Here is a 27804-nt window from a genome sequence, read left to right on the forward strand (position 1 = left end):
AAACAAATGATACCCAAACAAGGTATATTAATTATTCAGTTCGGCTCTATTGAATCCGTTTAAAAAAAAGGGGTCCAAGCTAAAAATAACATATAATACACACATGGTCAAGTGCACTCTTCAGAACCCACAACAGTCACAAGGAGTGTGATTGGTTCGATTAGGTTTCACAGCTGACAGATCGCTTTACTCTATTATTGAACCCTACCGACAACAACTGACGCAAAAGGACAAAAGTTACCATTTGTCATTCTGTTCACTTTCGTTTCACCGCTGCTGTCCCTTTCTTGCCGGAAATCACCACACACGCACGGGAGCGAAAAAAAAAACATCGCAAATGAACTGCAGCCGCCCGCCGCGCCGTCTAGCAGATGGTGCATTTTGGTTTGGTGGTTTATGCGGCGCATCAGAGCGCACGCTCTCCTCTGTCAGCATAGAATTCATCATTATGCGCTCAGCATACGGTACAGGGAAAGAACATTAGGACGCGCGTTTTGTTTTGATCTAGATTTTCGTTCCTCTCGATCCGTTCACTGCGATGTTATGTTCCTACCACGAGGGTGGGTGAACTGGTCTATAAATTCGAGCAGTTCATTCCTCCTGAGTGAAAAACCGAACTGAATTTTGTCGCAGCATAACAGGACTCAGTTTCGTTTCCGTCACTGCTCGAATTGGCGACCGTTCACCAGAACAACCCACAGAGTGTAAGCACCGAACGGCCGGCAGCGGAATACGGCAGTCAGTCTATCGCGTGAGGGTTGAACGATCGGATCGGTTGCTCGGATTCTCGGATGCTCCTGTCCAACAGACGGTACATACGGTGCGTATTTGAAAATCGTCGGTTCGCTTTAATTGTATCGAACGGAACATTCATCGGAGGACTGGTGCGTGACACGGTGCTCTGAAGTCAGGCCGCTCTCTGTGCTGCTGTAGGCGATATTCAGATGCAATCCTTCCGCTCACGTGGCGCTGAATACCAAGTGCTGCTGCAGTCGGTTGGAGTGATAGTTGTGGAAGCGGTCGAGATGCTGCGGCACATGTGAATGCTGCTGGAGGAGAGTTTATTGCGTTACCATCCGATTGATGATGGTTGTAGATTATTTTATTTCTGGCGTAGAAGCACCGAACATGGATATAATTCTCTAGTGCAAAAAGTGTAGTGTTTGAAATACTTTCCATCCATCGTGTAGATCAGATCGTTAATTAGTTACGAGCATTTTAATTCTATTCTGAGAAACCATTGCGAACAACAGTGAATCTTGTCTTTGGATCTTCGAGAAGAGAAAAGTTCCACTATCGGAGAATATTAATTGATGGTGTTCTAGTTTTTCGAAACCACTTGCTGGAAAATTGATAAGAGAAAATTCCCGTTGTGCGACAAGCTATCGTGTCCTGTTTCGAAAAGTTTCGGTTAGTGTCACAAGCAAACAAAAAAAAATTCGATCCGACGAAGATTAATCCTTGGCCCGGATGGTGAAAGAGGAGCGCTTGTGAGAAGGATTTTGTTTCCTCTTAAGTTTGAGTTCGTTCTTGTCGAAGTGGAAAAGTTCCGTCTAGCTGCCTCCGGTTCCTTTCCAGACTACTGCATCAGATAGTGTAAATTAAATCAGAAACAAGGAATATCGGATTAAAGTGTGGAGCAAACGGTTTCGCTTACAGCTCCAAGCTTGTCTAGTGGAAAAACGAGAAAGAAAAAAAATAAGTTCCGGTAACATCAGGCTTTGCGTCCGGATTGCATCGATCCGAAGAGGTGAAACGTGAAAAGATTGAAGAGATTAAGGTTGACTGTTGAAAACACGAAAAACCCGCAGGCTGAGAATATTGAGGTTGAAAACAAACACAGCGGATTAAGCGGCCCAACAACTACTGCCACTTCCGCCCCCCGTCGGTGGTGACAGCGGTAGCGAAAAAGTCATTTTTGTGAGTGTGTACTTTGACCGAACACCGGCCGGCCAAGCGACAACGACGACGACGACGTTCGATAAATGTTACCGAAAATGTTGGATAAACGACAACGACGGCAGACCACCGCCTGTTGGCACTGGATGCTGCTGCTGGTAATGCTGCTAGTAAAAGGTAAGCTGGAGTTTACTGCAGCGAATGCGCGAGCATTTTGCGCTGAGAGAAATTTGGCGAGAAGTGTCGAAATACTCAGAAATAAAAAAAATAAATAGAATCTACTTTAGAAGATAAGATAAGTAACCCAACAAGGGCGCTGACAATTTGAAAGTAAAGCAAATGTCAGGGCCTGAGAAAAATAAACAATAAATTATCAACAAGTTGTCAACAAACGAAAATAAGGGATATAGTATGTGTATTCGTCTGTAAAATTTATCAAAAAACTCTTTGAGAGCCAATAAACTATCAACTGTTGAACTTTCAAAGGCGTACCAAAAAAAAAAATATTTTTCGTTTAGGTTATGAACTTCACAAAAAACATTAATCATCATAAACGCCAATAAATTATTTCGTTATATTTCGATGGTATTTTTTACGTTTGGGTAAGCTCCAACAGCGGAATGTTAGTATATAGCATCGAACAACGTACTTCAACTAATTATTTTTCTGAACTCTGACATGCATAGGATTATCTACCTCTGCCTTTAGCAGTTCCTGGTAAATCCTTTTCCATGTGTGTTAATATAAGTCAGAAAGAAAGCAAAAAATAGCATTAGGATGATATCTGCCAACGTACCATTAGTGCTAAGCTGTTAATGTATGCTCGCTCTGCGGTCATGTTTTCCACTGACTCCGAGCTCTTACCAAGCTTCAGTGCATAATAAGCACACAATTTTCCAGTCACTTTCAGATATTCTCATTTTTTCGTGTTTTATTATTCTTCCGATACATTCTACAAATAAGTTTTGGTTTAGAGCAGATTTTGATCTTCATCTGAAGAGCATTAGCATTTTTTTTTCCTGTTATTTTGAAAAAAAAAAAAAAACAGACAAGCTTGAGTGTATTATAAAAACATAATTGGGTACCTGACTTTTGACGTAGAATTACGTCTCTCAGAAAGTTCGGCTACAACATACTCGGCTACATAGGGATGTAAAATGAAAATCTAAAACCGGAAAAAGTGAAAAATATGTCCAATTTTAAATGCTAATAAATCGGTTAGTTTTCGATGGATTTCCCTTGTACTTGCAGCAATAGATTGGAAAATCTTCCAAGAATCCTTCCAAATGCAGAAAGTTGTACTTTTATTATTCGAACTATTGTACTATTGAAAATTGCCAAGCCTGGTCATAACGCAAAATTCGACCTCTGATTGGTCGTTATATGATTGCTTTCCTAAGCACGGTCGACAGGATTATAGACCTAATAATTCAGAATGTACTTTTATTTATTTATTCATTTATTTATTCTTCATCTGACTTTTTAGGTCTTAATGAAATGTGGCGGGGAAAAGCCCATTTGAGGAATTCCTTGCGAAACCCTCAAGTGCGCGTAAAAACCCCGCATCTTTTGATTTAACATTTACAAACCATGAATTAAGTCTAACAATGGCACATTAATACTACAAAGCTGACACTGACTAAGCTTAACTATAGTAAATCTAGAACTTAAGGCTAACACATTATAACATTCGCTTAAGTCTATTTTTAAAAGTAACACTTGATTCATTGAAGTCAAACAATTCAAACACGTTTTTGGCCTATATAATAGCCTGTTTCAGCAGAAACTGCTCATATTAGTTCTACACAGCGACTTCAACAGTCCTTACCAGGGATGGTTTCTCCTCAGAGGAAAAAAGAGAAAAGAGAAATTCTGATTCGCTGCTTTGTTTTCAAGTCGTGTGCTCTTCTCTTTGTTACTTTGACTTCTTTCTTGCGCTGAGTGCACAGATGATTGAGAAACCTACACAAAGAGAAAGTAAATTGTTCCTCTACACAAAGTTGCTCTTTGCGGAACTTAGTGGAGCTCGTTTTGGTTTGTACGATGTACTGGTTATTGGTATTTTTCCGAATGGAAAATTAATCTCATATTCTTCCACTCGCGCTGGTGTACTTAGTTAAACCAGTAATGCCACATATGCAGTTTTATCTGTATTTATACATATTTTTTACGTATTTTCCATACAGATATCAGCATATACAGATTACAGATTTTTTGGAAATAATACAGAATTATGCAGATTTTTTTAGTTTTCCTGATCGCAAATTAAACTTCGTGATATAGTTGAAAAAAAAAATCAACTTAAATGTTGCAACGCTTGTTTCATTATCAGGCTTGTAAACGGTCACTTTTATTTAATTTCGCTTCCTTAGCGTGCGTCACAGTAGGCTTTCGCTCGTAAATGTATAACAACCGTCGCCTCTCATACAAAAAAAAAAAAACAGAATAGCCATTCGACATTCGCGCGTTAAAGATTTGCACACTGTCATTCGTTTGGCGATGTTATTATCGACTATTTCTGTGTATTTCGTTTTATCTAAGTTGAGAAATATTATAACAAGATCAATGATATGAATTATTTCCAAAATATCCTCACCCAACGTACGTTATTCTCATTTCAAGAAAAAATGTCAAAATATGTTCGAGGAATAAAACGGCGAGTACTCGTTTGACATGTTTGTTCAAGAATGTATTTAGACAGCGCGCCTTGCCACCGTCAGAGGAAAAAAAGAAGCCTGTTTATTATATTTATATACTTCGCGTAAGCGTGTGCATGAATTTATCAAGGTGACAAGATTTTTTGAACTTCATAATACAGATGCAAATGTGGCATCACTAGTAAAACGTGTAAATCAAATGATGAGGTTGGAAAATGCCCCCGCGGGATGGTTGAAACGCAGGAGCCAAGCTAAAGCACATCATCATATTTTTAAGCTCTGATACGTTCTCATCACAAAACCAACAAACATTTCACTTGAAAAAAAAAAAACCAATATCTCTTTATAGGCAATGAAGGTTACATATACTGTTTTTAATAATATTGTGACAAAACAAAAAAAATATATTGATGTAATAATGAAAAACACAAAACACATGAGAATTTTAGACACAGTAATCCCCGGTCTTAAACACATTGCCTTTGACAGTTGTAATTACCACAATACTATGAAAGATTATAGAGATGAGAGTACGCTTGTATTTTTGTCTCATGCTCTAGCGCTGGCGGCAAGCGACGTAACCAATTTCTCAATACAAAGAGAAACAAAGAGCGAAATTGTGCACTATCATATCTCTTTTTTCGTTCGCGTCATTCCTCTTTGTGCTGGTGAGTTTCTCAACGGCTGCAGGCGTTCTCCTCAATGTGAAAAACGAAAAGTTGACTCTTTGTGCATTTGAATTGAGCAGATAACATTCCTGGTCCTTACTTAACAGCAGCTGCTGTGGCAGCGGATAGCATCCGCAGCAGCAGCGATATTGGCAGGGCCAGCGGCACTTCCTCTAGTAAAATTTCCATGCAGTACCGAGCTGCATTAGTAGTAGGTACATTAGCCGGCGCTTCCTCTAATGTAAAGTTGCCGTATTTTGACAACACTCTAATGTTTTGGAATGCCGACATTCAAAATATATGGGCAGTCAAATTTTCAGTGTAAAAACAGCTTTCAATTGTGTTATCAGAAAAATGCCTTCATCCTCTCTGGCCTTAATATGAAATTGAACAACAACTGTCTTTATAAAGACAACAAACAAATTATTGAAGATTAAATATTTTCACATGTTACGCTTGACTTAAAAGTAAAATGCTATTTTAATCTGCATGCACTCTGACTGTTGAAATTTGTTTGCGTTGTAGAGAGTTTGTTCCATTCCTGTTCAGTGATGTATGTGCAAACTGAAATTCGGCAGCACTCCAATTCCTGTTCTACACAAAATTATAAACATATTCAGCAAACAATTTCGTTGTATAACATCTTATTAAGCCTTAGTTCAGCCGGAATCCGCCAAATAGCAGCTTAACAAGTTAAAAATCAACAAAATTATTATGTAGTTCTTCGTTAACCTTGTGGTCGAGGCTTTGCATACGACTCTTATGATTTTTGTTGATAATAATTATTCGTATGTGTTGATGAAAAATTAACCGATCATTAAACATTCTACAGTTCTACCCTTCCTCCAACTGCTTTACCATTTCTGTTTTGTCCCATTATTATCATTGTTTACAGTTTCCGCTCTTCATATCACTTTCACCGCTTGATTTCATTACTTTTATTTCCCTTTTATTTATTGTTACTTTCTAATATAAATAAGCCCCAACTTCACCTTACATTTTTCGCAGCCTCCCTGAAGTTTTCCTATCCTATCATTCGTCAAAGAAATCAACTAACTCTGGAATGTCTGTTGATAAAAATGATAATAAAATATTCCGTAATACAATATTTTTTTAATTTTTAATTTTCTCCAGTTTTATTTTGTTATCATCCGTATTTCAATTACAATATTTATCGTTCGTATCTGCGTTCACTTGATAATTTTTCTCATCATTTTTTTTTCTTCATTCCGTCTGTTGTGTTTCCTTTACATTTCTTACCGTTTTGGTTTTCCGTTTCTAATATCTTCACCGTTACAACCTTCTATATCTTCCAATTTTTTATCCTTCTTATCTTTTAAAGCCTTCCAAATTTTTTTTTTTGGTAGAAGCATTTGCAGTTTCGGAACAGATTTTAAGAACTCCCACTGAATTGAAATAATATTCACCTCTTCCTGTATTCTAAATTTATTATCTTCTTGTTATATTTCTGTAAGTTATATGTTTCAAAAACTGCGATATATTATTTGCATAATGATGGTTAATCCTCTAGTGCCCAAATCAATCTCTAGACGGGCTTCGGTAAAATCACTATGAATCATTATAAACACTTTTAAAATATTTATTGAAACTTTTTAGAGGTTTGACTGAAGCCCGCCAAAGGCGGCATTGGGCACTAGAGGGTTAATTGAAAATTGAGTAATGAAAACTTAAAAAAAGTCTTCGGCAAAGTCGTAGAAGACAGTTTTATCCTTCCAAACAAATATATAAACTCTTGAAAAAAATCATTTGGAAAATATAAACAGTTAAACAGTTGAATTTTTCAAAATGTACATTTTTCAATTTTTTTTATGAAGACCACAAAGTTTTAGCTAAATATTGATGGTTATTCGAACTAAAAAAAAAAATAAAAATAAACATTTTTTTAGAGCTCTCCCAGCTGGATTCGAGGTACGATACTGGCCTAACAAGACAGTCATTGTATGTTCGAGTCCTTGCTCGGTAGAGACTGTTAGTGTCAGTTGGATCGAAGCGCTAGCTCCGCGATTAACCTGAACACTAGACCACCGGTTCTCAACCTGGGGTACGTGTATAATGAAACAGAAGCACGAGTTCCGATACAGAATGTTGCATCAGAGCTTTGCTTTTGTACATTTTCTAGAATAAAATATTTTTTTAAACTTTTTTGCAGTGTACAATTTTTCGAAGGACTAAATTATAACCTACAGCTTCGCTTGACACTTTACCGATTACACAAACCGTTCTTGTTATGATTTTTTTTTTATCCAAGAGCACTCGACAATCCCAAAATTCGAATTATGTAGTAAAAAGAGAAATGCCACCTCTTGCTTGGAATTGTTCGCAATTTTTCATATGTTAGGAGAAAATTTTTCAAAAAAGGCTAAAAAAACTTGAATTTTCTTTTACCTCACAAAACAAAAATCACAAAAAAATAATACATCAACTACAGTCATCCCAGTATTATGGGCTAGTCTACACTTTGCATTGATTTCTAACATATTTCAATAACTTGCGATAGTCAAATTTAAGTTTAGTGAACGTCAACAACGTTCATCAAACTCAAATTTGACTATTACAAATTATTGACATACGTTAGAAACCAATACAAAGTGTATTGCCCCATTATACTAGTTGGCCCATGATACTGGGATGACTGTATTTCGTATATCTCGATTTTAAATTTTTTAAATTTTATCGTAGAATTGAAGCATCTTAATCATTTGAATTTTTTCTAGTGTAGAAAATCCTTTTCGAAATCATTCCAACAGTTTTGCATACCTATTTCAAAACCTCATTTCTTCGAAAATCTTGAAATCTTGGAATCAAAACATTTTGTGCTTCTAAAGTTAACCATAAAAAAATATTTTCTCTTATTCCGCACCAAAACCTTGAAAATCGAATGTTTTTGTGTATTCTAAACTTTATTCCTCAACAACTAAACATTTTGCCTCTCAAAATTTTTGAAATTTTGCAAAGAAAATTCACAGTTTCCCAAGAAAAAATATAGAAACTGTGTGTTTTTTCATCTAACATTCTGACAACAAAAAAAACGCTGAATTCTAATGCTCTCGGATATCTCTAATCAATAATAAAATCTTTAATGTATTTTGTAAACGTTGTGTACAAAATTCTCAGCTCTCTATGAAATAGTATCTGACAGCTCTTCGTCAGGTCGTATGTATGGTCGGCCGGGTTCAGTTTACTTAGCTCTACTCCTTAAATTTCATTTACACATAAAGTTGATAATATTGCACGATCAAGAAAAGACGCTATTTTCTGATGAAAGTGACCAAATAACGTTACTCAATTCTCATGGAAGGAAAAGTTGATTCTTATTTAAAATTTGTGGTTGATCACCACAAGCTTGGTGTGAAGTTCAAACAATTTCTACACAATAATGATGCACGATGTAGATAATCAATTTTTCGAAATCACTTCATCCTACGAATCGTTTTTAAAAAAAAACACTCAAAGGTAATAAAAAAAAAAACAAATCAATACGAAGGAGAATTTTTGTCCGTGGAAGTTGATCAAAATCAATAACAATTATATTGAACGAGATAAAGCGGAATCTAAATGACCTCCACCTTCGAGATCTTTAAAACCACATGAGAACCTTTTGAGCAATACTCCCTGAGCGAATATGTGGAAAAATATAAATAAAATTTTAGGAAATCCTGTAAAATCTGAATCAATAGCGCTTGCTGTGAAAAGTAACAATTTACCCTATAACGTAGAAATATGCGAAATATTCAACATATTCTTTGCTAATACAGGTCAACAAATGAACGCATCTATACAAAATTATCCTTAGGTAGATCCGTGTTAAAATTTACAACGAGGTTTCGCTGCTCATCTTCTTAGCTCCAGCTTCAGTAAATGAAGTTACGCTGTTAATCGAGAATCTGGTACGAAACGAAATCTGCGACTCCGATAACATTTCTCTGATATTGTTGAATACAATTGTGTTATTTTCTCCCGAATTCTGTCAGAAACTTTCAATAAAATGTTGAGAAGTGCAAGGGTGTTTTCCCGTTTCGAATCTGTCGACATCTACGATTCGAGCAATTATTGTCCGATTTCAACGCTGTCAGTATTTATAAAAATCATGAAAAAAATTTTCTTAATATAATTATAAATTTTCTTTATAAACATTGCGTATAGCATAATCTACAGTATCGTTTTCAGTGAGAAAGCACTACATCTACAGCAATTGTGGAACTGTTGGATGATGTTATCTTACAAACAGATTCAAAACAAGTAGTTGGTGCCCTATTTTTAGATTTTTGAAACACATTTGATAAATTAAACCACTCCGTTCTATTGAATAAACTTGAATGCTTCGGAGTTGTGAATATTGCAAACGATATAATCCGTAGCTATTTATCAGGAAAAGAATAGTTCGTTATTGATCTGCGTAAATGTTACATTGTTCCTGTTGAAGTGGGTGTCCCGCAAGGAAGAAATAAAGGTCCGCTTCTAATTATTTTGCATGTCAATGACTTGTACAAGCTCCGGTTGACAGACGTGGGATCTGTTTGTATACAGCTATTTTCTCCCCACAACGCAATGTTGAACTTAGAGCTCGTAATATGAATAGTGGTTTGAAAATTTTTTCAGAACTTTAAAAACTCACCTCGTTCCACTCAATCCATCAAAAACAAAATATATGTTTTTTCGCTCCCCCGGAATACCTATGCAAAAAAAATGTTATGTCCAACTCATGTGCAATCGAAGAAGCTATATCGTTTAAAGATTTAGAGCTGATCTTGCGCAAGCTTATCAGCAAGCAATCCCCATCGGTACTCTTCGAAAAGCTGTTGCCATCCCAAGGGTGTCGCGTGCAGAACCTGATAATTCCTCCTAACAACTCGACTTGCTATTTCAATTCACTGTTTGTTAGAGGTGTGATTAATTATAACTCGATACCCCCTGCTGTTAAACGCTCAGCTTCTGAAACAGTTCTTAAACGGGGCTGTCTCGAATATTGGAACTGAAATTTATGTTACTAGTTAAGGTTGTTGTTAGTTAAGTTTATTGTTGTGGAAAACTAAGTAACGCGCAGGTAGCCTTTACGTTACAATGTAAATTAATAAATTGAAATTGAAATCTTGTACACAACACTTTGTCGGTTCAAACACATTATGTGTATCGAAAAAAGGGTTTTTTTCACAACGTAAAGTATTGCGCCGAGTACATCATTTTGTGTCCCGTTCATTCAAAATTTTTCTTTTCTCATATCCATCCATGCTTTGATTATCTTATCATCGCCTGGGGTCGAACCTGCAAATCCTCCTTAGGAAAAAGTCAAATACTTCACAACAGATGCTGAAAAAATTGTATTCAACACATGATTGTTGATTCTTGATTTTGAAGCTCTAGTCTGAAAACTACCAAACAAACTAAAATGTTTGTTCCGAAACTCTTCATAGCGAACATTTTCACAACTTAATTCAGTTACCTTCTGCTTAGTTGAAACAGAATTTCAAATTTAGGTCCGAAAAAATACAACGCATTGCCAATAATTTTGAAGCAAATTCAGAATAGTTTAAAGTTCAAACTGAATTTTTTTTTTTTGAAACAACATCTTTGCTTCATACTTGGTTAAAATTTCTTGTTTCACTTTTTATGTAATTTATACAACTTAGGCTACTAGAAATGTTTATTATGTATAGGGAGTTATAAATTAATGAGCCCCTAAAAGGAAGTTAATTTCTTCTGAAACGTAACATCAGCGAAAGCTAACCCTAGCAGGATAGCATAGGGTAAGTAAATATTCTTTACATACATGCAGAGTAATGGAACAATTCTATAGGTTGTAAGTACAACTAATTTTCGAATCGCTTGCTGCAAGAATAAAGGAGAACCATTGGAAACTGACTAAGTTATAAGCACTTGAAAATAGACCATTTTCTAACGCTCTCGATGCACCCCAAATTCAGAATGTTGCTGTAAGACGTAATTCAAGGTCCCCCCGCCTAGTCCAAGGACAGACATGCAACCACCACTCGAAGACATAACAGATTGGAAAACAAAGTGAATGAAGTGAAGTATGAATTCATTTCATAATTTGCAATTATCTTACCTCTCAATGTTCTAAGGGGAAAAGGGCCCCACGAATATATCTGCCCCGGGCCCCCAAAAGCCTGGATTTAGTAGAACAGTTTTGTGTTTAGAAAAATCGGTTACCCACTAAATTTTCTATCGGTTTATCGGATTTGTATCTTTTTAGTTACATTCGAAAGGCATTCGTAAACGATTCTTATATTTTTCTGAAGATTTGGTTTAAAATGTGAGCAGTTCCACACAAAAAATCCCAGTTTCATTATATTTTTTCTACTTGTCTCTTTTGATTTGGTTGAAACTTTGCATAGACGTTTCTATGGGCAGAAGATGCCATTTTGTGACGCTATTTAAAAATGCTATTTTGGGAAGGTATTGATAAATGCAAAAATTTTCAGAGCCAAAACGGTTTGTTTGACAGGTGTGACGTCTTCGCAAACAAAACAATAATTTTGTCTTTCCAAAAATACATACAGGGTATTTGTTCCATTATTCATCTCATTAAAAAATGCACGGATAAAACTGCAAATTTTCACGAAATCATTGAACAAATTAACAAAATACACTTACGTGCCCTTATAAAACCGCCCAGCATTGTATATTTAGTAAACTTAGCTAGATTTATCCTGAATTTTGTAAAACAAACCATTTTTCACAACGCTTCCATATCCATCTCAAAACTTAAATCACTGCACAATTATTCATCTCACGACGTCCCCATATTCATCACACTATTAGTCATGAATGAATCACATTATCATAAATGAACGTAGCCGTAGACCGTCGTAGTAGGTTACCTATCCTTCTCCGCTGTAGTTGTTTACGTGCAAAATTGGTAACCTAGGTAACTACTGCAGTGCTGTCGATTTATGTCAATTATGTCGGAATTATTCGACATTTCCAGTATGACTTTTTCGTATAAACAGAAACTGATTTGGCAACTTTTGATTTTCTTCAAAGCAGTGAAAACAGATGGAATTACATACAGTTGAAATTTAGGGTTTGTAAAAAAATATCTCTTATATTTCTGCTAATTCAGGCTTGTTTTAGAAAATGTGAAGTGAACATTTGAAAGATTAAAGTATTCTTAGTGTAGTGAGTGATTTTGTTTAGTGATTAAAATAAAAAGTGGTCCGCTAGTGATGAAAAAAACTTTTGGCTACTGAACGAGTTCCGTTGTAGTCGTATAGAGTAATGCGCGGATTTAGTTTTCTGAGGTAAGTGATTGAAATAAATGAATTTTCGAGTGCAGATGCACAACTATAATATTAAATTTAGAGCTTTTTGGTGTATTTTTAAGAATTCTTCGTTATGAGAAATCTAAATTGAACTATGAAGAATCCATTCCATGGATTAGTAGATTGGTTTAGTTAGAAAATATGCATTTTTTCCTATTTTCAATTGTGTTTTCATGTCGTATAAGATGAATATATGTGCTGAGATGAATCAAGGAACAGTTTTCCTACATACAAAAAAAAAATTTTTTTTTTTGAAAAAAAGTTGAAAGTAAAGCTAAAAACTAACGCCGTTTTACATGAAGATACATTCATTACCGGCTTTTTCACATTTTTTGGGTCATTTCTGTTTTTAATGTTTTCTTAGTATTGCTACCTGTTGCTGTTTTATCTGTTTTTCAGAATTTTTTAACTCAGAATATATTTGATCTCGACTCGTTTACAATATGAATAATTTCTTTGACAATGCACAATGGTCCAGAAACCGAATTTAGGGGGAAATTTGGGTCTAGAGCTCTATAGCAACATTTTAGAGAAAAACTTTCTCCTACAAAGTTGTTACATATGATAAAGCGCTCATTGAAAAATTATCAAAAATGAGGGTGACCAACATTTTCGATGCAATAAAGTATCTAACTTTTTTATCTTTGTAGATAGAAGAAACATTTGTTCTACAATATTATAGCTCCATTAATTTTAAGTAACTTTATAGAATAAAGTTTTTCTCTATCTTTGAAAACAACCGATTTATATTGAAAGAACATATATTACGCTCTAACTTTTTTATTTCAAGTTTCATCTCAAAACTGTCTTTGAACGACTTTTAAAGCTTTTTAAGGGAAACAATTTGCAACGCTGACATCGTAAATATCTCAATTTAACTCAAAGTTATAAATATTTTTCATCAAAAAGTATGCGTTTTTCATTTGTATGTCATTCTTTTTGGGGCAAACATAAAAAATATCTCTTGGTCTCATTTTGAAGGGCATACTTGACTCTATAAATGGAGGAACTTTTGGAGATAGGTTAATAGGCAAAACTAAAAGACTTATTAAAAAAACTCTCCGTTCTCCGAAGGCTCCGAAATGACCGTAAAAAAAGACAACTTCGAATACTGATTCGTAGAGCGTCTCGGATTTTTTCAAAACCCTTTCTTATTGGTTTACTTAACCCTTGTTCTCAAACCTGCCATTCGACGGGCTTTGGCAAAATGACTATAAATCTTAAGTAAACATTGCTTTTTTACTTTAATGCCTTTTTAGCATAGTCTCAACTATTTCTACAAATACTTCGTTTGTTGAATCAGACTGGTTTGACCGATAAATTGGTTGCTAAAGACAAAAAAAAAACGTAAAAAACCTAATAAAAATATTTTGCTGTGTACATGCAAATATCTATAGAATAACAAAACCTGTCGAATCAAATCGAATATCAGGCATAATCGTCAAGTTTTTTTTTTTGCTGGAAAACAGTGTTTTCCAAAGGGACGACGCCTGGAATAATTGAGTCCATGTTATTTCTCTTAAGTTATAGATTCACAATGAACATTTTTACTAAGTTAAAATATATCTACAAAAAATTGATTTTCCAACTTTTATTCGCCCACCTGCCCAACCCCGCCTATTGGAATCTGACCATAAAGTAAACATTTTAGAGTTTTTTTCATCAGAATATAAAAATTTGGGCACTGGAGGGTTAACGCGGATTTTTGAATTACGGCGGATTCTTACGAAGTTTGTATCCCCAGCGTTAAAAAAATCTGATCGTACTCTTTTATTTTGCCACCAATTTTTTTTTGGCAGTTCCTTCCTTTTTTTTTACAGATCTGTTATACAGTGTTGCCAAATATATTATGATTGTGCAGTATTCAATATGGTGGTTTTAAACTCAGTCCAGTAATATTCTCGTATCCTGTAGTTATGCTAGCTATACAAAATTTCTATCGTTGCAATAATATTCAAAATACGGGACTTTTCCGCTACAATTGTTAAAAATATTTTTTTTTGTTTTTATCGCTTTCATTGCAAAAATAGCGAAAATAGAGCATAGACTAAATATGTTTTTATAACGGGTGACAGCTAAAAAAGAAATGAGAGTATGTATGTGTAAGCTCTTTCTCTCTTTTTCAGGCCAGTAATTTTTTATTTTGTTTTGTTTAAAATGGTCTTGCAGCAAGAAGCATTGCGCAAGCACATTGTTCTAACTGAATTACACAAAAATTTTGGCTCAATTGCACCCGAAATAGGCAACCTAACGGATCTTCCTCAGTGTCGGCTTTCGTTCCGGAATCATGAAAAAACTTCGAAGCCAGTTCCTAAACGTTAATTTTTTTATCGCAGATAAAGAATGTATCTTCATGAGAACTATGTTGATTTTAGTATACAAAAATTTCATTTGTCATCCCTAATTTTTTTTGAACAGATTTTGACAAAATATGTGTAAGATTAAACCGAAAGTAAAATTTGAAATTTTTTATCGCATTTTAAAATGGAAAAGGAAGGCCGAAATTGTGCACACCGTTTGAGTTTTTCAGCGACGAGCCACTTTTCGAGATTGTTAATTAGTCCGCTATTTAGTCTTTTCATTGAAATTCTGTTTCCTCATGGCCAAAATTACGTTTGAACGAATACAAAAGATTCTGTATCGTCTTTTTCATCTTAAAAAAATGTGAAAACCAGATTTTTTAAAGTAAATAAATAGGAGACTCTCCTCATGGATCTGAGAATGGAGCTGCATTTGTATCATGCAAATAAGAAATACATTGAGAATGCATTGCCGAGTAAAATGATATGGGGCCATCCACATACCACGTGGACAGATTTTAAACGATCAGCCTTTCTCATTCAAACTTATTATTTATAAAAATAGATTTACATGAATGCTCAAATCCAAAAAGGTATATTCACTCTTTGGGTTCTAAGATATTGATGTTGTAATCAAAGTATAAAATATGAAATTTGACGTAATGTTAGTGCTTCAGAAATAGCGAAATATATGAAATGACTCTCAATTTCGAACAATTTAATCACGAGCGATACCGGAAGCGTTCAAATAGTACGATACCACATTTAAATCATGTTGAGGTCATATATATTGTTCAAAGCAGCTATAGTGTTGAATAGTCTTTGAATTTCTTTTCTTTACAAAACTTTTGAACAGTATATCAAAATTTTTATGAAGTTTGTTATTTGTAAGTTTGAGAGATGACTCGTTTGTATGACACTAGTTATGTTCAAATAAGTCGTGTAATACTTGAGATAATAGACTTTCGTTGTTTTACAAATTAAATCATAACGGTTGCTTAAGTTTGATTACAATCAAATGAAAAGGGAACGTATGGGGGAGCCAAACATCATAATTCATCAGTTAACCCTTAACTATCCCGTTCATTCGATATCAATATTGATCAAATCTGTTGTGTAGTTTCTAAGATAATGAAGTTTAGTGATTTTCACATTTCGATACATTACAGTCGAAGTTACATTCCGATTACAGCAAAATTCATTAGGGTGTTATGAGGCAGCTAGACCTTTCATTTGATACTAATTCTGTGGAAATCGGGTCAACCATCTCTGAGAAAAGTGAGTGAGCCCGAGTAGTGATCAGAATATGTTTCTTTTCATAGCTGGATTTCACATTTTTAAACATAACAGGAAAAGTAATAATCCGTTCGCAAAAAAAAATCAATAGGGTCTTATGGGGCAACAAGACTTTCCATATGACACTGATTTTATGAAAATCGGTCCAGCCATCTCTGAGAAACATGAGTGAGATTAAACAGTCTCCAGAACACGTTTTTTTTCTGTAACTTCTGAACCATATGTTCAATCTCCATAAAATTCAAATGGTGAGGGTTTTTAGGTAGCCCGTTCATTTGAAACCAATTTTGTTCAAATCGGTTGTGTATTTTCTGAGATATTGATGTTTCGTGATTTTTACATTTTGATACATAACCTCTAAACTAGAAATCAGATTACAATAAAATTCAATAGGGTCTTATAGGGCAACTAGACCTTTCATTTGCAATTGATTCCATTGAAATCGATTAAGCCATCTCTGAGAAAATCGAGTGAGATTGGGAGAGCGTTACACACACACACATGAAAAAAATGCTCAGCTCGTCGAACTCCGTCGAGTGGTATACGACATTCGGCCCTTTGAGCACTTTAATACCTTTAGTTTTTGCAGTGATTGCTATACCTTTTTAGGAGAAAGGCAAAAAGTGAAATGATAGAAATGACTTTTAATTTCAACTTCAATCCCGAGCAAGGCCGCAAACATTGAAATAGCACAATAATAAATTTAAATGATTTTGAGGCCACATATTTTGATCGTAGCTATAGTTTTAAACTGTCTGCGGGTTTCGTTTCTTTCTATAACTTTCAAACCACATGTTTAAACATTATGAAATTCATTGTTTAAGGGTTTGGAAGCCCATTTATTTGAATTCAACTATGTTCATAGCTTCTGAGATATAAGAGCGTTTTTCACATTCTGACGCAGGGCCAAAACTAAAAGTTTGATTACAATGAAATTCAATGGCAACCTAAGCGGCAAATAAACGTTTCATTTGACACCAAGATAGAAAGAATCGGTCAGAAAGTGAGTGCGAAAGAAAGGTGCACATACACATGTATACACCCACACACAAACAAATACACCTATACATGCATATATGCAGAAAATGCTCGATTCGTCGAACTGAGTTGAGTAGTATATGACATTCGGCCATTTTAATCATTTTTCTACCTTTTAATTAGCCAGTGATCGTTAAGAGAAAGTCAATACGTTTACTTTCATCATGTGATTTCACATTTTTATGAGTAACGGACACAGTTACAATCCGATTGCAATGAAATTCAATAGCAACCTATGGGCATACCTAGCAACCTTTCATTTGACACTAATTTTGTGAAAATCGGTTCAGCCATCACTGAGAAGTTTAAGTTTAAACAACCTCAGGATAACTTTTCTTTACATAACTTTTGAACCATATGTTCAATCATAACGAAATTCAAAAGTTAAGGGTTCTGGGGACAGCCCAATCTTTTGAAACCAGTTTTATTGAAATCGGTTGTGTGGTTTCTGAGATATTGATGTTTCGTGATTTTTACATTTTGATACATAACCTCTAAACTAAAAATCCGATTACAATGTAATTCAATAGCAAGCTATGGCGCAACTGGACCTTTTATTTGCAATTAATTTTATTGAAATCGGTTCAGCCATCTCTGAGAAAAGTTGGTGAGAAAAAAAGTTGCACATACACATACACATACACACATACATACATACATACAGAAAATGCTCAGTTCGTCGAAAGAAGTCGAGTGGTATATGACATTCGGCCATTGGGACCACTTTTTTACCTTCGGTTTTTCCAGTGATTGCTATACCTTTTTAGGAGAAAGGCAATAAGTAAAGAAATATTTCAACCAACAGGCGTTTTGGAAATAGTACTTTATAAATTTATAAAATTGTGCGGAAAGAATATAAATTCAGAAAGTAAAAAATTGATTTGAAATTGATGAAAGCGATGATACGTTCAAACACTGTTAATTTTCTCCAAGTGCTTGAGTTTCGTGGGCAAGGTACAAACTTTGAAAATAATTTGTACCTTTGACAATAATTATATATTAATATATATTTATATATTATTATATATAATATTATTTTTCTATTGTATTTGAACCGTTCGCAAATATGGAGTATTCCAGTTTTGACTCGAACGTTGATCGGTAATGCTTATGTGTTTACACGTTAGCACTGATTATGTATCATTCCCGAAAGACGTCACATCTACGGATCTACGGCGGCTAGATTTATTTTTATGCTTAACCGATTTTCTCAGCCTTTTTATTTATGTTTGTTATTAACGTCGTCAGTAATTACATGAACGATGATATTTCAATGCACAAAGTTTGACATCGCCGTGAAAAAATTAAGGCAATTTAAAGACTCCTAATACAGTTGTTTTGGGAAGAACATTCCCGTCCGCAACAAAACTGACGAAATTTCTGACGAAATCTAAATTTTTCGTATTTCGTTAAAAATTTAAGTTGTTCCGAAACCAACTTCTAAACTCTTTTGGCCACTTCTACTCAGAACCTTAGCAGTTTTATACTCACAAGAGACCGCCGCCTTCAACAGTGGGTCGAGAATTTGATTAGAAATGCTCCATGTTTCGGTCACTTATTCGTTACAGGGATCGATGTAATTTTTTGATTCAGAAATATTTATTCTAGTCAGTGTGAAATCAATTTTCCACTGTCCATGTGATATTGAAATACTGATTATCGCAGCATAAACATTATTACCGTTCAGAAGCAAAATTATAGCATGCTAAACGGAAAATAGCCCGGCAAAACCATTGCCCCTTAAACCCGAGTTTTCCTCTTTCGTCGGTGTGGAAAATTCCGTGCAAGAAGATGGATCATCAAACTGATGAATCGACACGGACAGGGCGGAATACCGCAGCCCCGACAGCAACACCTAATTCAAAATACGAGAAAATATAGTGCCAATTCGTAGCACACTGCTGCAAACCTTCGATGCTCTCGTTGGAAACCCCTTGAAAAAGGAGCAGCTTAACCGATTTTATTTCGTACCACACACAAAAAGCTCACCCTTTTTGCTTTGCAGTGGTGGGAAGAAAAGTTATCGTTTTCGATACGGTCAGCAAAAAAAAAAAAATAACGAAAAAGCGAAAAGATCAGCAAGTGTGCCGTTGGGGGGCTGTCCGTGGGCGTTAGCGGGAAAAGAATTCAATTTAACTTTGACTCGCCTCCGTGCGAAGCGCATCCTGGGCTCACATTATCGGCGTGATTTTGGCAGCATTCAGAGCAACGTGACGCGACGCTGGCGGAAAATAAGTCTTGTTTATGATATTAACGGTACTCCAGTCTCCACGGACATGAACTTTTTTTCCTACTGGGAAAACGCCCCCGGGAGGTTGATTTAGCTAGAAAACGTGGTATACAAACTAGAGGAAATCTTTTCCGACGAGAAGCGTTGTGGTTTGGTAAATTTTGTGGCCGATCGAAAGGAAAAGTGTTGAAAAGAAATATACCCAACAAAAGAAACTTTTCCAACAGATAAAAAACGGTAGAACAAAATTTTTAAACAGAATGCAAACATTTTCTCCACAAGAAAAAGCTGTCAAAAATTTTTGTTTAAACGCGTTCATCGCTTTGTGCTTTAACTCACTTGGTTGCGTGCCTCAAACTTATTCAATTCAGGACCTTTTCGATGCCGAACGGAAAGGTCGACTGTACCGGTTTTGATACCCAGCTGTGCTGGCAACCTAATTGGGCTGAAATAAAAATCAGTTAACGGCATGTTGCGTGTACTAAAATAATAGCTCTCCATTCAGGAAAATTCCCCAGTCGGTCCACTTGGCCGGGCTTGGCAGTGATGGGAAGATTATAATTTGATAATTTGCTGTCATGTTTCGTCTGTCTGCACCGAACAGCTAATAATGCCTGTCCGGACGAATATCTGATTGGGTCGAGCTCCTCGTTGTGGCATACCAAGGTAATCAGATATCGGGCGCTCATGATACACTGCTATTGAATGTTTTTTTTGTCTTTCTACCAGTCGTGGAAAAAACAACCGAAACATCAACCGAGTAAGTTATTATAAGTATGATAAATAACCCTGCTAAGGGGATTGAAACTAGTTTCTGAGCTCTCTCACGAGTGCCCTGATTATGCTAACATTTTTTTGATGGAAGAGTGATTTATTGATGTTTCCAGTTCAATAGCAGGTAGCACAAGGCACGTGACACCGGGCCGCGCCAAGGCGATCTTCAGGTTCGAAAGTCGCTTCGCTGCAGGCTTTCTTGTCAAAATCGGAATAATGCTATAATATACCTTAAAACCACACAAGACTCATTATTATTCTACTTGGCTTCATCGCTTCATTGCCCAGCTGGTCCGCAAGCTCTGGACTGGGATGATCGTTCTCGCCATCATCATCATCATCGTCATCATCCGTGGGATTCGATGATCCGCTGGATCCCCTTGGCTAACCACGGTGCTCGAATTTGCATAAATATGCAAAGCTTTTGTCTCAGGTTATTTACCTCCCACCGGTGTTCACTGTGGTGGGTGAGGGTGAGAGGCGTACTGCGTAAGGGAGGATAAAAAACAGCTTTCATCGTGGCAACATGTTTATTTTTCGTACCGATGTGAGAATCGTTACTGCCTATTTAAATAATTTATAAATTTTTCCAGAACCAGAGGGGGAAAATATTATGAAGCACCACTTGGGGCTTCCTTTGATGGCTAACTGCAAAATGGGTGCCTGGATTTCTCTGTTTGTGATTGGCGGTGCCGTGGTGTTGTTTCAAATTGTTTTTACAAGATGAATTTTTTAGCGACCGAAAGTACGATTTGAATAGGTTTCAGTGTTAAGTGAGTTGCCGTCGTCGCTTTGGGAACTGGGCACTACTAGTATCGTTTATCGGAACGCAGAATTGATTAGAAAAGTAACATTATATTGGCTGATCTAGGGATTGCGTTTCGAAAATACCTAGTGTTCTGACGTAAAGTGCGTCTTACTTTAATAGGGTTCCATTCGAATATAAATATCGGAAATATAGTGAAACGCCAGAAAGAAAGATTTCAAATTTTTACATCTTTGTTACCACTGAACAGATTTTAGTCATTGATATCTCGTTACCTGTTGTTGTTGTTGTTTATTCGAGTGCATAACCACATGCTCACCAACAGTATAACTGTCATTAGTCACATGAAAAAGCTAGCATGCAACAATTTAGTCTTAATTGTACATCCGACCACTGTAGCAAAAGGATAATTCACTGATAATCGCAGTGCAGCAGGTGACGATTTTATGTTTGTATGGTCTAAGCTGCAATACGCGCTCATTTGATTCCAGCATTCCGTAGCAGACTGCGCCTTGTTTTTAAGTTCATCAAAATTATTCAGTTGAAGTAGTTATATGCCAGAACGTTGCTAATAGTAATAAAAACTTTGAAATCACACCAATGGCATTTATGACTTATTTATCAAACGATTTGTTCGAGTTGTGAAGTTGTATTTATCCAGCTGACACCAGCTCACACCTACTGAACGACTCAATAACAACAAACAAATTTCAAACATAACATATTTAGTTCGATATTTAAAATATGATCGCATTTAGTGAAAAACAATTTAACGTCACTTTTTAACCACTTAAAATAAAAGTAGAACCACTTCAGTATTGCTTCAAAAATGTGTTTGTGGCCTTTAGAAAAGCCAATTGTAGTTCGTACTTGGTAGGAGAAACAAAACAATTCACTTTGAACTAGTGTGTTTCGTAATGGCTTCAGCTTCGAACCCAGCATATTTAGCAAGCTCTCCTAGTAACAACAACAGTACGGGACACTTGTCCGTGGCGCGCTTGTGTCCTCGATGCCATCTCAAAAACGAGTTTGTTGACGGTATGACAGTTGATGCAAAACTATTGCGCTTTACGCGCAACGTTCGTCTTCAAACCGAAATAAAAAAAAAAAAAACCTACATGCAGAGTAGCCCTACCTTTTTTTACCTTTCTTTCATAATACCGTGTGCGTGGCCCGCCCACTTGTCGCGTTAGTCCGCTCCACAGGTATTTAAGATAATCGCACGGATTTTTTTTTCATCACGTCATCATTTATTCGTTCACTGAGTTTAGCACGATTCGGGTGTGTATTTTAAAATCGGTAATCGGCCAGAGAAATGTTCTTCTGAATATCCAAGCTGTTCTGCCTTTGAAGAAAACAGGAAAAAGGTTCTATTTGATTGATTCCCAGTTTTGTAGAATGTTAACTCAACTGTTGTTTTATCACTTGCTTTTAATTGATGCAGTTAATGAGTTGTTTACATTTCAGTACTTAGGGTGGCAATGCTTGTATGAAAAAAATGTCATCAGCGAATTTCAAAAACCGATCATGTACATTTCGTTTGGCCCAAAAAAAATTATCTGTGCCAAATTTCAGCTCAATCAGATATGGTTTGGGGGTGCCTCAAAGCGCTCAAGGTTGGGATTTTTTTACCCTTGAAAATGTGTGTGTTTGGAAGCACCGTAGTAAAAAATAAATGAACCACGCCAATGAAAATCAAGTTTAAGATACCAAATGAACATAAAAATAATTTACATCTGGTTTGGAAAGAGCTGTGAGTCATTTAAGGGGCCCGTTTTATAACATTCCGTATTAGGTCTTCGGTTGCTTAGAAAACGGCTAAGTCCCAGAAGGTCGATTTTCGGTCAAATTTTTTTTTCGAGATAACACCAGATCTCATCGTTTTATGCATTTTTAAGACATTTGGCATCGTAATGAATTGAATTTAGATTTTCCCGATTTCCCGTACTCCCCCCTTAGGTAGATTTTCGAGCGTCGAAAAATCACAACTTTAAGCGCTTTGAGGCACCCCTAAACCATGTCCGATTGAGCTGAAATTTTACACAGATGATTTTTCTGGACCAATAAACAACATGTATATGGTCGGTTTTAAAAATTTGGCGTGACCTTTTTCGCTGCTACCCTACTATAAAGTACATGTGACTATACAATCAGTAGCAAAAAATCCACGCATTTCTTGAATTAGCCACACTTAAAAAAGTTTAAAGCATGAAAAGTGAACTAAATGCTTACCTATAAGATATAACAATAAATACCTATAAGATATAACAATAAATACGCATGAGTTTATCAACATCTCGTTTAACAGCAGTTTTTCAAGCTGTAAATCAACAAAATTGTTTGCCGAGAAGTGTGCGTATTATACGTCAGTTATACGATCCTGTCTTGGATACAACCTCCTACTATTTTAACTTTTTATGCGCTTAGGCCACCGTTTCCATAGAGGGATAAAAAGTAAAGCAAATGACGAATAAAATAGCAAAGCCTTGGTGCTACATTCCGATTCGGAACTTGACCTTCTGTTTATTATACACAAACTTCACCGTCGACTGTTCAGTGTACAGGACAATTGCGAGGCTAGTGCTACAATCCTACTGACACTAACAGTCTCTCCCGAGTCGAGACCCGAACTTACGACGACTGGCTTGTTAGGCCAGCATCGTACCTCGAGACCATCTGCGAAAAGTATAATAAATGATGATTATTTGGCTCAAAATAAGATATTTTCACACAACTAAAAGTTTCTGACGCCGCAATGCTAACGTGTGTGCTGTTTGGTTATCATATGTTTCATCATGGTTTGGCACGTTTTATATGTTTGTCAAAATTGAGCAGCAGTCACTGCTTCTGCTGTCATCTATTGACAAATAGCGAGAACCTAATTGCGCATCTATTATGACAAATTTGTATGTGACTAGAAGTTATTCAATAATAACAAATTAAGTATAAAATTGTAACAGATTTGTGAAGTTTTATATACAGATCCAAATAGTTCTAACATATTTAACGTTTAAAGTTGCTTAATAGCAGATTGACTTCTTGCAGTTTAAATAAAATAAAAGTTGTAAAAGACGGGCAATGAAAAAAAAAACAACAAAAAAACAACAAAAAGAAGAAAAGAAGACATAAAACTATATATTGGTCAGTTTGTTTACATGGGATTTATGACCAATATATTGGAAGCCAACACTGACACAGACACACACAATCACCAGTTCAGAGAACTGAGCGAAAAGACGGCACTGATCGAACAATGCATCAACACTCCACACAGATTTAATTTTGACAAGACACGCATAGTAGACAGAGCCACACACTCTAAAAATCTCCCATTCTTGGAAATGTGTCATATTTATTGTCAACGTCAACACAGTAAACAGAAGGGTTGACGTAGACAACCTCAACACAACTTATGCCGGCATATTACACAAACTAACACGCACGGAGGACAGTGTTATAACAGATAGCTCAGTAGAACTAGAATAACTATAATAAGGATTAAACTGAAAGCTCACCATTTTACCCTCCACTTTGTGTACTAAATGTAAGAAGTTTGAACTCCATTTGACCAGTTTTTTGTTTAACTTATTATGTTTGTGATTCTATTTTTCAAAATGTTTAATGAATGTTATTGATACTGACGAAGAAAAACTATGACCACTTGTTTAGGGAACAAATCACTTGACCTAGTTCGACAAAAATTATTGTAAGTTTGTATTCAATTATGTTCAATGTTAATAATCTTTCGAATGAAATCCCCCAAATCAGTTTTCCTTGAAAAAGGCGCAAACCACGCGTCGAAACGTCGGGACAAATTGAAATAGTGTCGTTCTAAATTAGGATTTTTGACTGCTAAGCCGTAATCACCACATATTAAAAATCTACAGTCGACCTCTGAACGACCTGTTTAAGTTATTCATCACAACTGCCAAGTTCCCACGAACTGGGAAGTCCGCGAAAATTATTCCGATTCGTAAAAAAAACTCTCAAATTTTGTCATGAATAACCTCCATCCAAGTAGCATATTAAGTTCTTTGTCAAAGGTTTGCATATTCAACGGTTTTATCTCTTCAATCCTATTCAGTCTGATTTTAAATCTGGGCACAGTACCAATTTGGCACTAGTGGACCTTGGATGATTTGCATCAATTCAACGATAGAAAAGGTGTTGCTTTCCTGCTGTTACGTAATATGTCGCATTTGCATTTTTCGACCAATTGCGCGAGCACCGTCTGCATGCTGCCAACGCTGTTACCATACACGGCGGTGACACAAACACAGTTTCAGCTAATTTAGCTATAAAAAGGCAAGCGCAAATATAGAAGAACTGTCAGTACTGCAAAATCAGTGAGTGTTGTTATTACGTGGAAGCGCGAAGAGCTAAAAGTATATTAATAAAGTTTAGAAAGTTTAACTTACCGACAAGATTTGTAGTACTCACCTGTGAACCTCCTCAAACGAACGTACCTGTGGAAAAGCGCGTGAAGAACCGTTACCTTTGATCTTGTGGTCGTGTGAAACGAATAATGACGCCGGTGAGCAATTTGCTTTTTTTTACTTGTTGGGGATATTATACCACTGCGACCAGTTCTTAGATCTATTGTGTCTATTGTGTGTTTGCTTTTAGTGAAACACCTGCTTTTAATTGACTGGTAGAGCCTTCTACGTTAAACTATTGCATAAACTATCGCATCAGGTCAATTTTAGCCGTGAACACTTTGGAACTGTCGAACTTGGGTTGAAATCAACGGAAATTGTCAATACTTTTTTTGGCGTACCCCAAGGATCTGTTTTGGGACCACTACTGTTTTTATAAATTATAAATGATTTACCATCAGTTCTGAAAGTTTGCTTCTCAATTCTGAATCCTGAACTTCTCAATTCTGATTTAAAACGAGTTTCACAATGGTCCTTGAGAAACTTGCTCCCTCAAATTGATCAAAAACCAACGTGATGTTTATTTCAAGATGACAAACTAAGTACAAACTACTACAACTCTATTACTACTACTGTATTTATAAATAACACTAAGATAAAATATGTAGTCAAAGTACTCAATCTTGGGGTTTTCTTTCAGTCTAATCTCTGATTGAAAATAAATGCACAGTGTGGCTCTTTTTAAAAGTATCCACAGAGGTCCTCACTACCTTTTTGATACGTTGGTACTTCTTGGAGTACTAGAAGTCCGTAATTTTGTGATTACGCATCATAACACCTCTTATTACAGCAATACTTTCTTTGTACATGCTACTACACTTTGGAATCTACATCCGAATAATATTAAAACTATTCAAATATCAACAAGATTTCGGTCGTGAATGCATAAGTTTATTTAGTTTTTATTTACAGTTCAAAATTTATTCGAATGGAATATGGTGTGAGCAATAATGATTCCAATTGAAATAAAACAGAGATAACGATCACTCTACACGTATTTAACGTATACAAAATTCTTCTAAGATTCTTCCCAAATGAAGATAACTGTAATTTCATTTTTCAAACTATTGTACTATTGAAAATAGTCAAGCCTTGTCAAAACGAAAAATTCGACCTCTGATTGGTCGTTATTTGATTGCTTTCCGAACACGGTCGACAGAATCATATACCTTGCAATTTTAAGTATGCTCTTTGGCCTATATAGGAGCCTGTTTCAACCGAAGCCGCTCATAAAAGTTCTAGATAGCGACAGCAGTCCTCCCTTAGCAGCAGCAGTAGCAGTATAGTGGATACCAGCGATAGCGGATAGCGGCCACAGCTGTGGCATAGCAATGGAGAGCGCACGATCTCAGCATCGATAGCAGCTTGGCCAGCTGATGCAGGGACAGCGGATATCAATGGCAGCGTACAGCGGCCACAACTGTGGCATGGCTACGGATAGCGTAGCAGTTGCAGCGGGTAGCGATAGCAGCTGATGCAGTGAGGCACTTTAGTGAAATGCAGTCTCTGTGCGAAAGCGGGCACTAGTAAATGCATTCAAAGAAAAGTTGACTGATTTTGACAACACATGAGCCGTCTAGTTTTGAGTGTTAAAAATGTTTTTCACTGTTTATTTTATCACAAGGGATGCTTTATTCGCACTGTCAGTGGTAACGCCAAGATGTGATCGGTATCTTATCCGATATTGAATTGAACAACAAATTGTCCTTTCCAGGGTGAAATAAAAACCTGATGATTGAAGAGTGAATATTTTCTCTTGAGTAATTTTTCATTTTCAAATTTGTAAAAGTTATAAATTTTACTTTATCTCCGTGTCTCAAAACGTACTGAATTATCTTCTCCTTCAGTCATGAGCACGACATCCGGAAGCCCCAATCATGACAAGCAACTTACTATTTTATTGAAAATGGTTAATCCTTGTTGAAGCGCAAAATTCGATTGATCTGATTAGTCAACGTTTATTTACTAGAAAAAATAACTGACACGCACACAGCCGGGTTATCTTTCTTGTAAAAGTATTCTACTTCAATCTTGTGATCTTTGATCAATTCAATCTTGTGATCGGCTTTGCACACAATTTTTTTGTGATTTTTTTAATAAATTGATGCAGAACGCAATAATATACCATAATATCAAAGAAGAGTTGAGATCTGATAACGTATAGCAGAGTTATAGACAAAATAATTTCCAGTTTTGCTCTTTTACGGTATTTCTGAATCCGGAGGGCAACCGGTAGTCTACCGAAAGTTGAACCTGGGTCCATCGTGTAGTTATTATCGGGCAAATAACAGTCCTAAAGATACTAGGGTGTTTTTTTTTAACTGGCCCCAGTGAATCTAAATTATGTAAAATTTCTACTGTTACCAAATACATAAACACTGGCGCCACGAAGTAACAGAATTCCTTGACAAACAGATCATCATCCTATATCAGCTGATG

At 36.0% G+C, this 27804-nt stretch overlaps 1 protein-coding gene across 1 annotated transcript in view; it reads left to right on the forward strand.

Annotated features, from left to right (window-relative positions):
• Window positions 1-730: 730 nt before the first annotated feature.
• The window catches only part of LOC129722543 (neural cell adhesion molecule 2-like), a 355465-nt gene continuing 328391 nt past the window's right edge, over window positions 731-27804 (forward strand). Inside the window, exon 1 of the mRNA XM_055676054.1 lies at window positions 731-2076. Within this exon, the coding sequence (XP_055532029.1) occupies window positions 1986-2076 (91 nt within the window). The 5' untranslated portion in view covers window positions 731-1985. The remainder of the gene's footprint in view (window positions 2077-27804) is intronic.

Source organism: Wyeomyia smithii, chromosome 2, assembly GCF_029784165.1.
Source record: "Wyeomyia smithii strain HCP4-BCI-WySm-NY-G18 chromosome 2, ASM2978416v1, whole genome shotgun sequence".
Lineage (NCBI taxonomy): Eukaryota > Metazoa > Arthropoda > Insecta > Diptera > Culicidae > Wyeomyia > Wyeomyia smithii.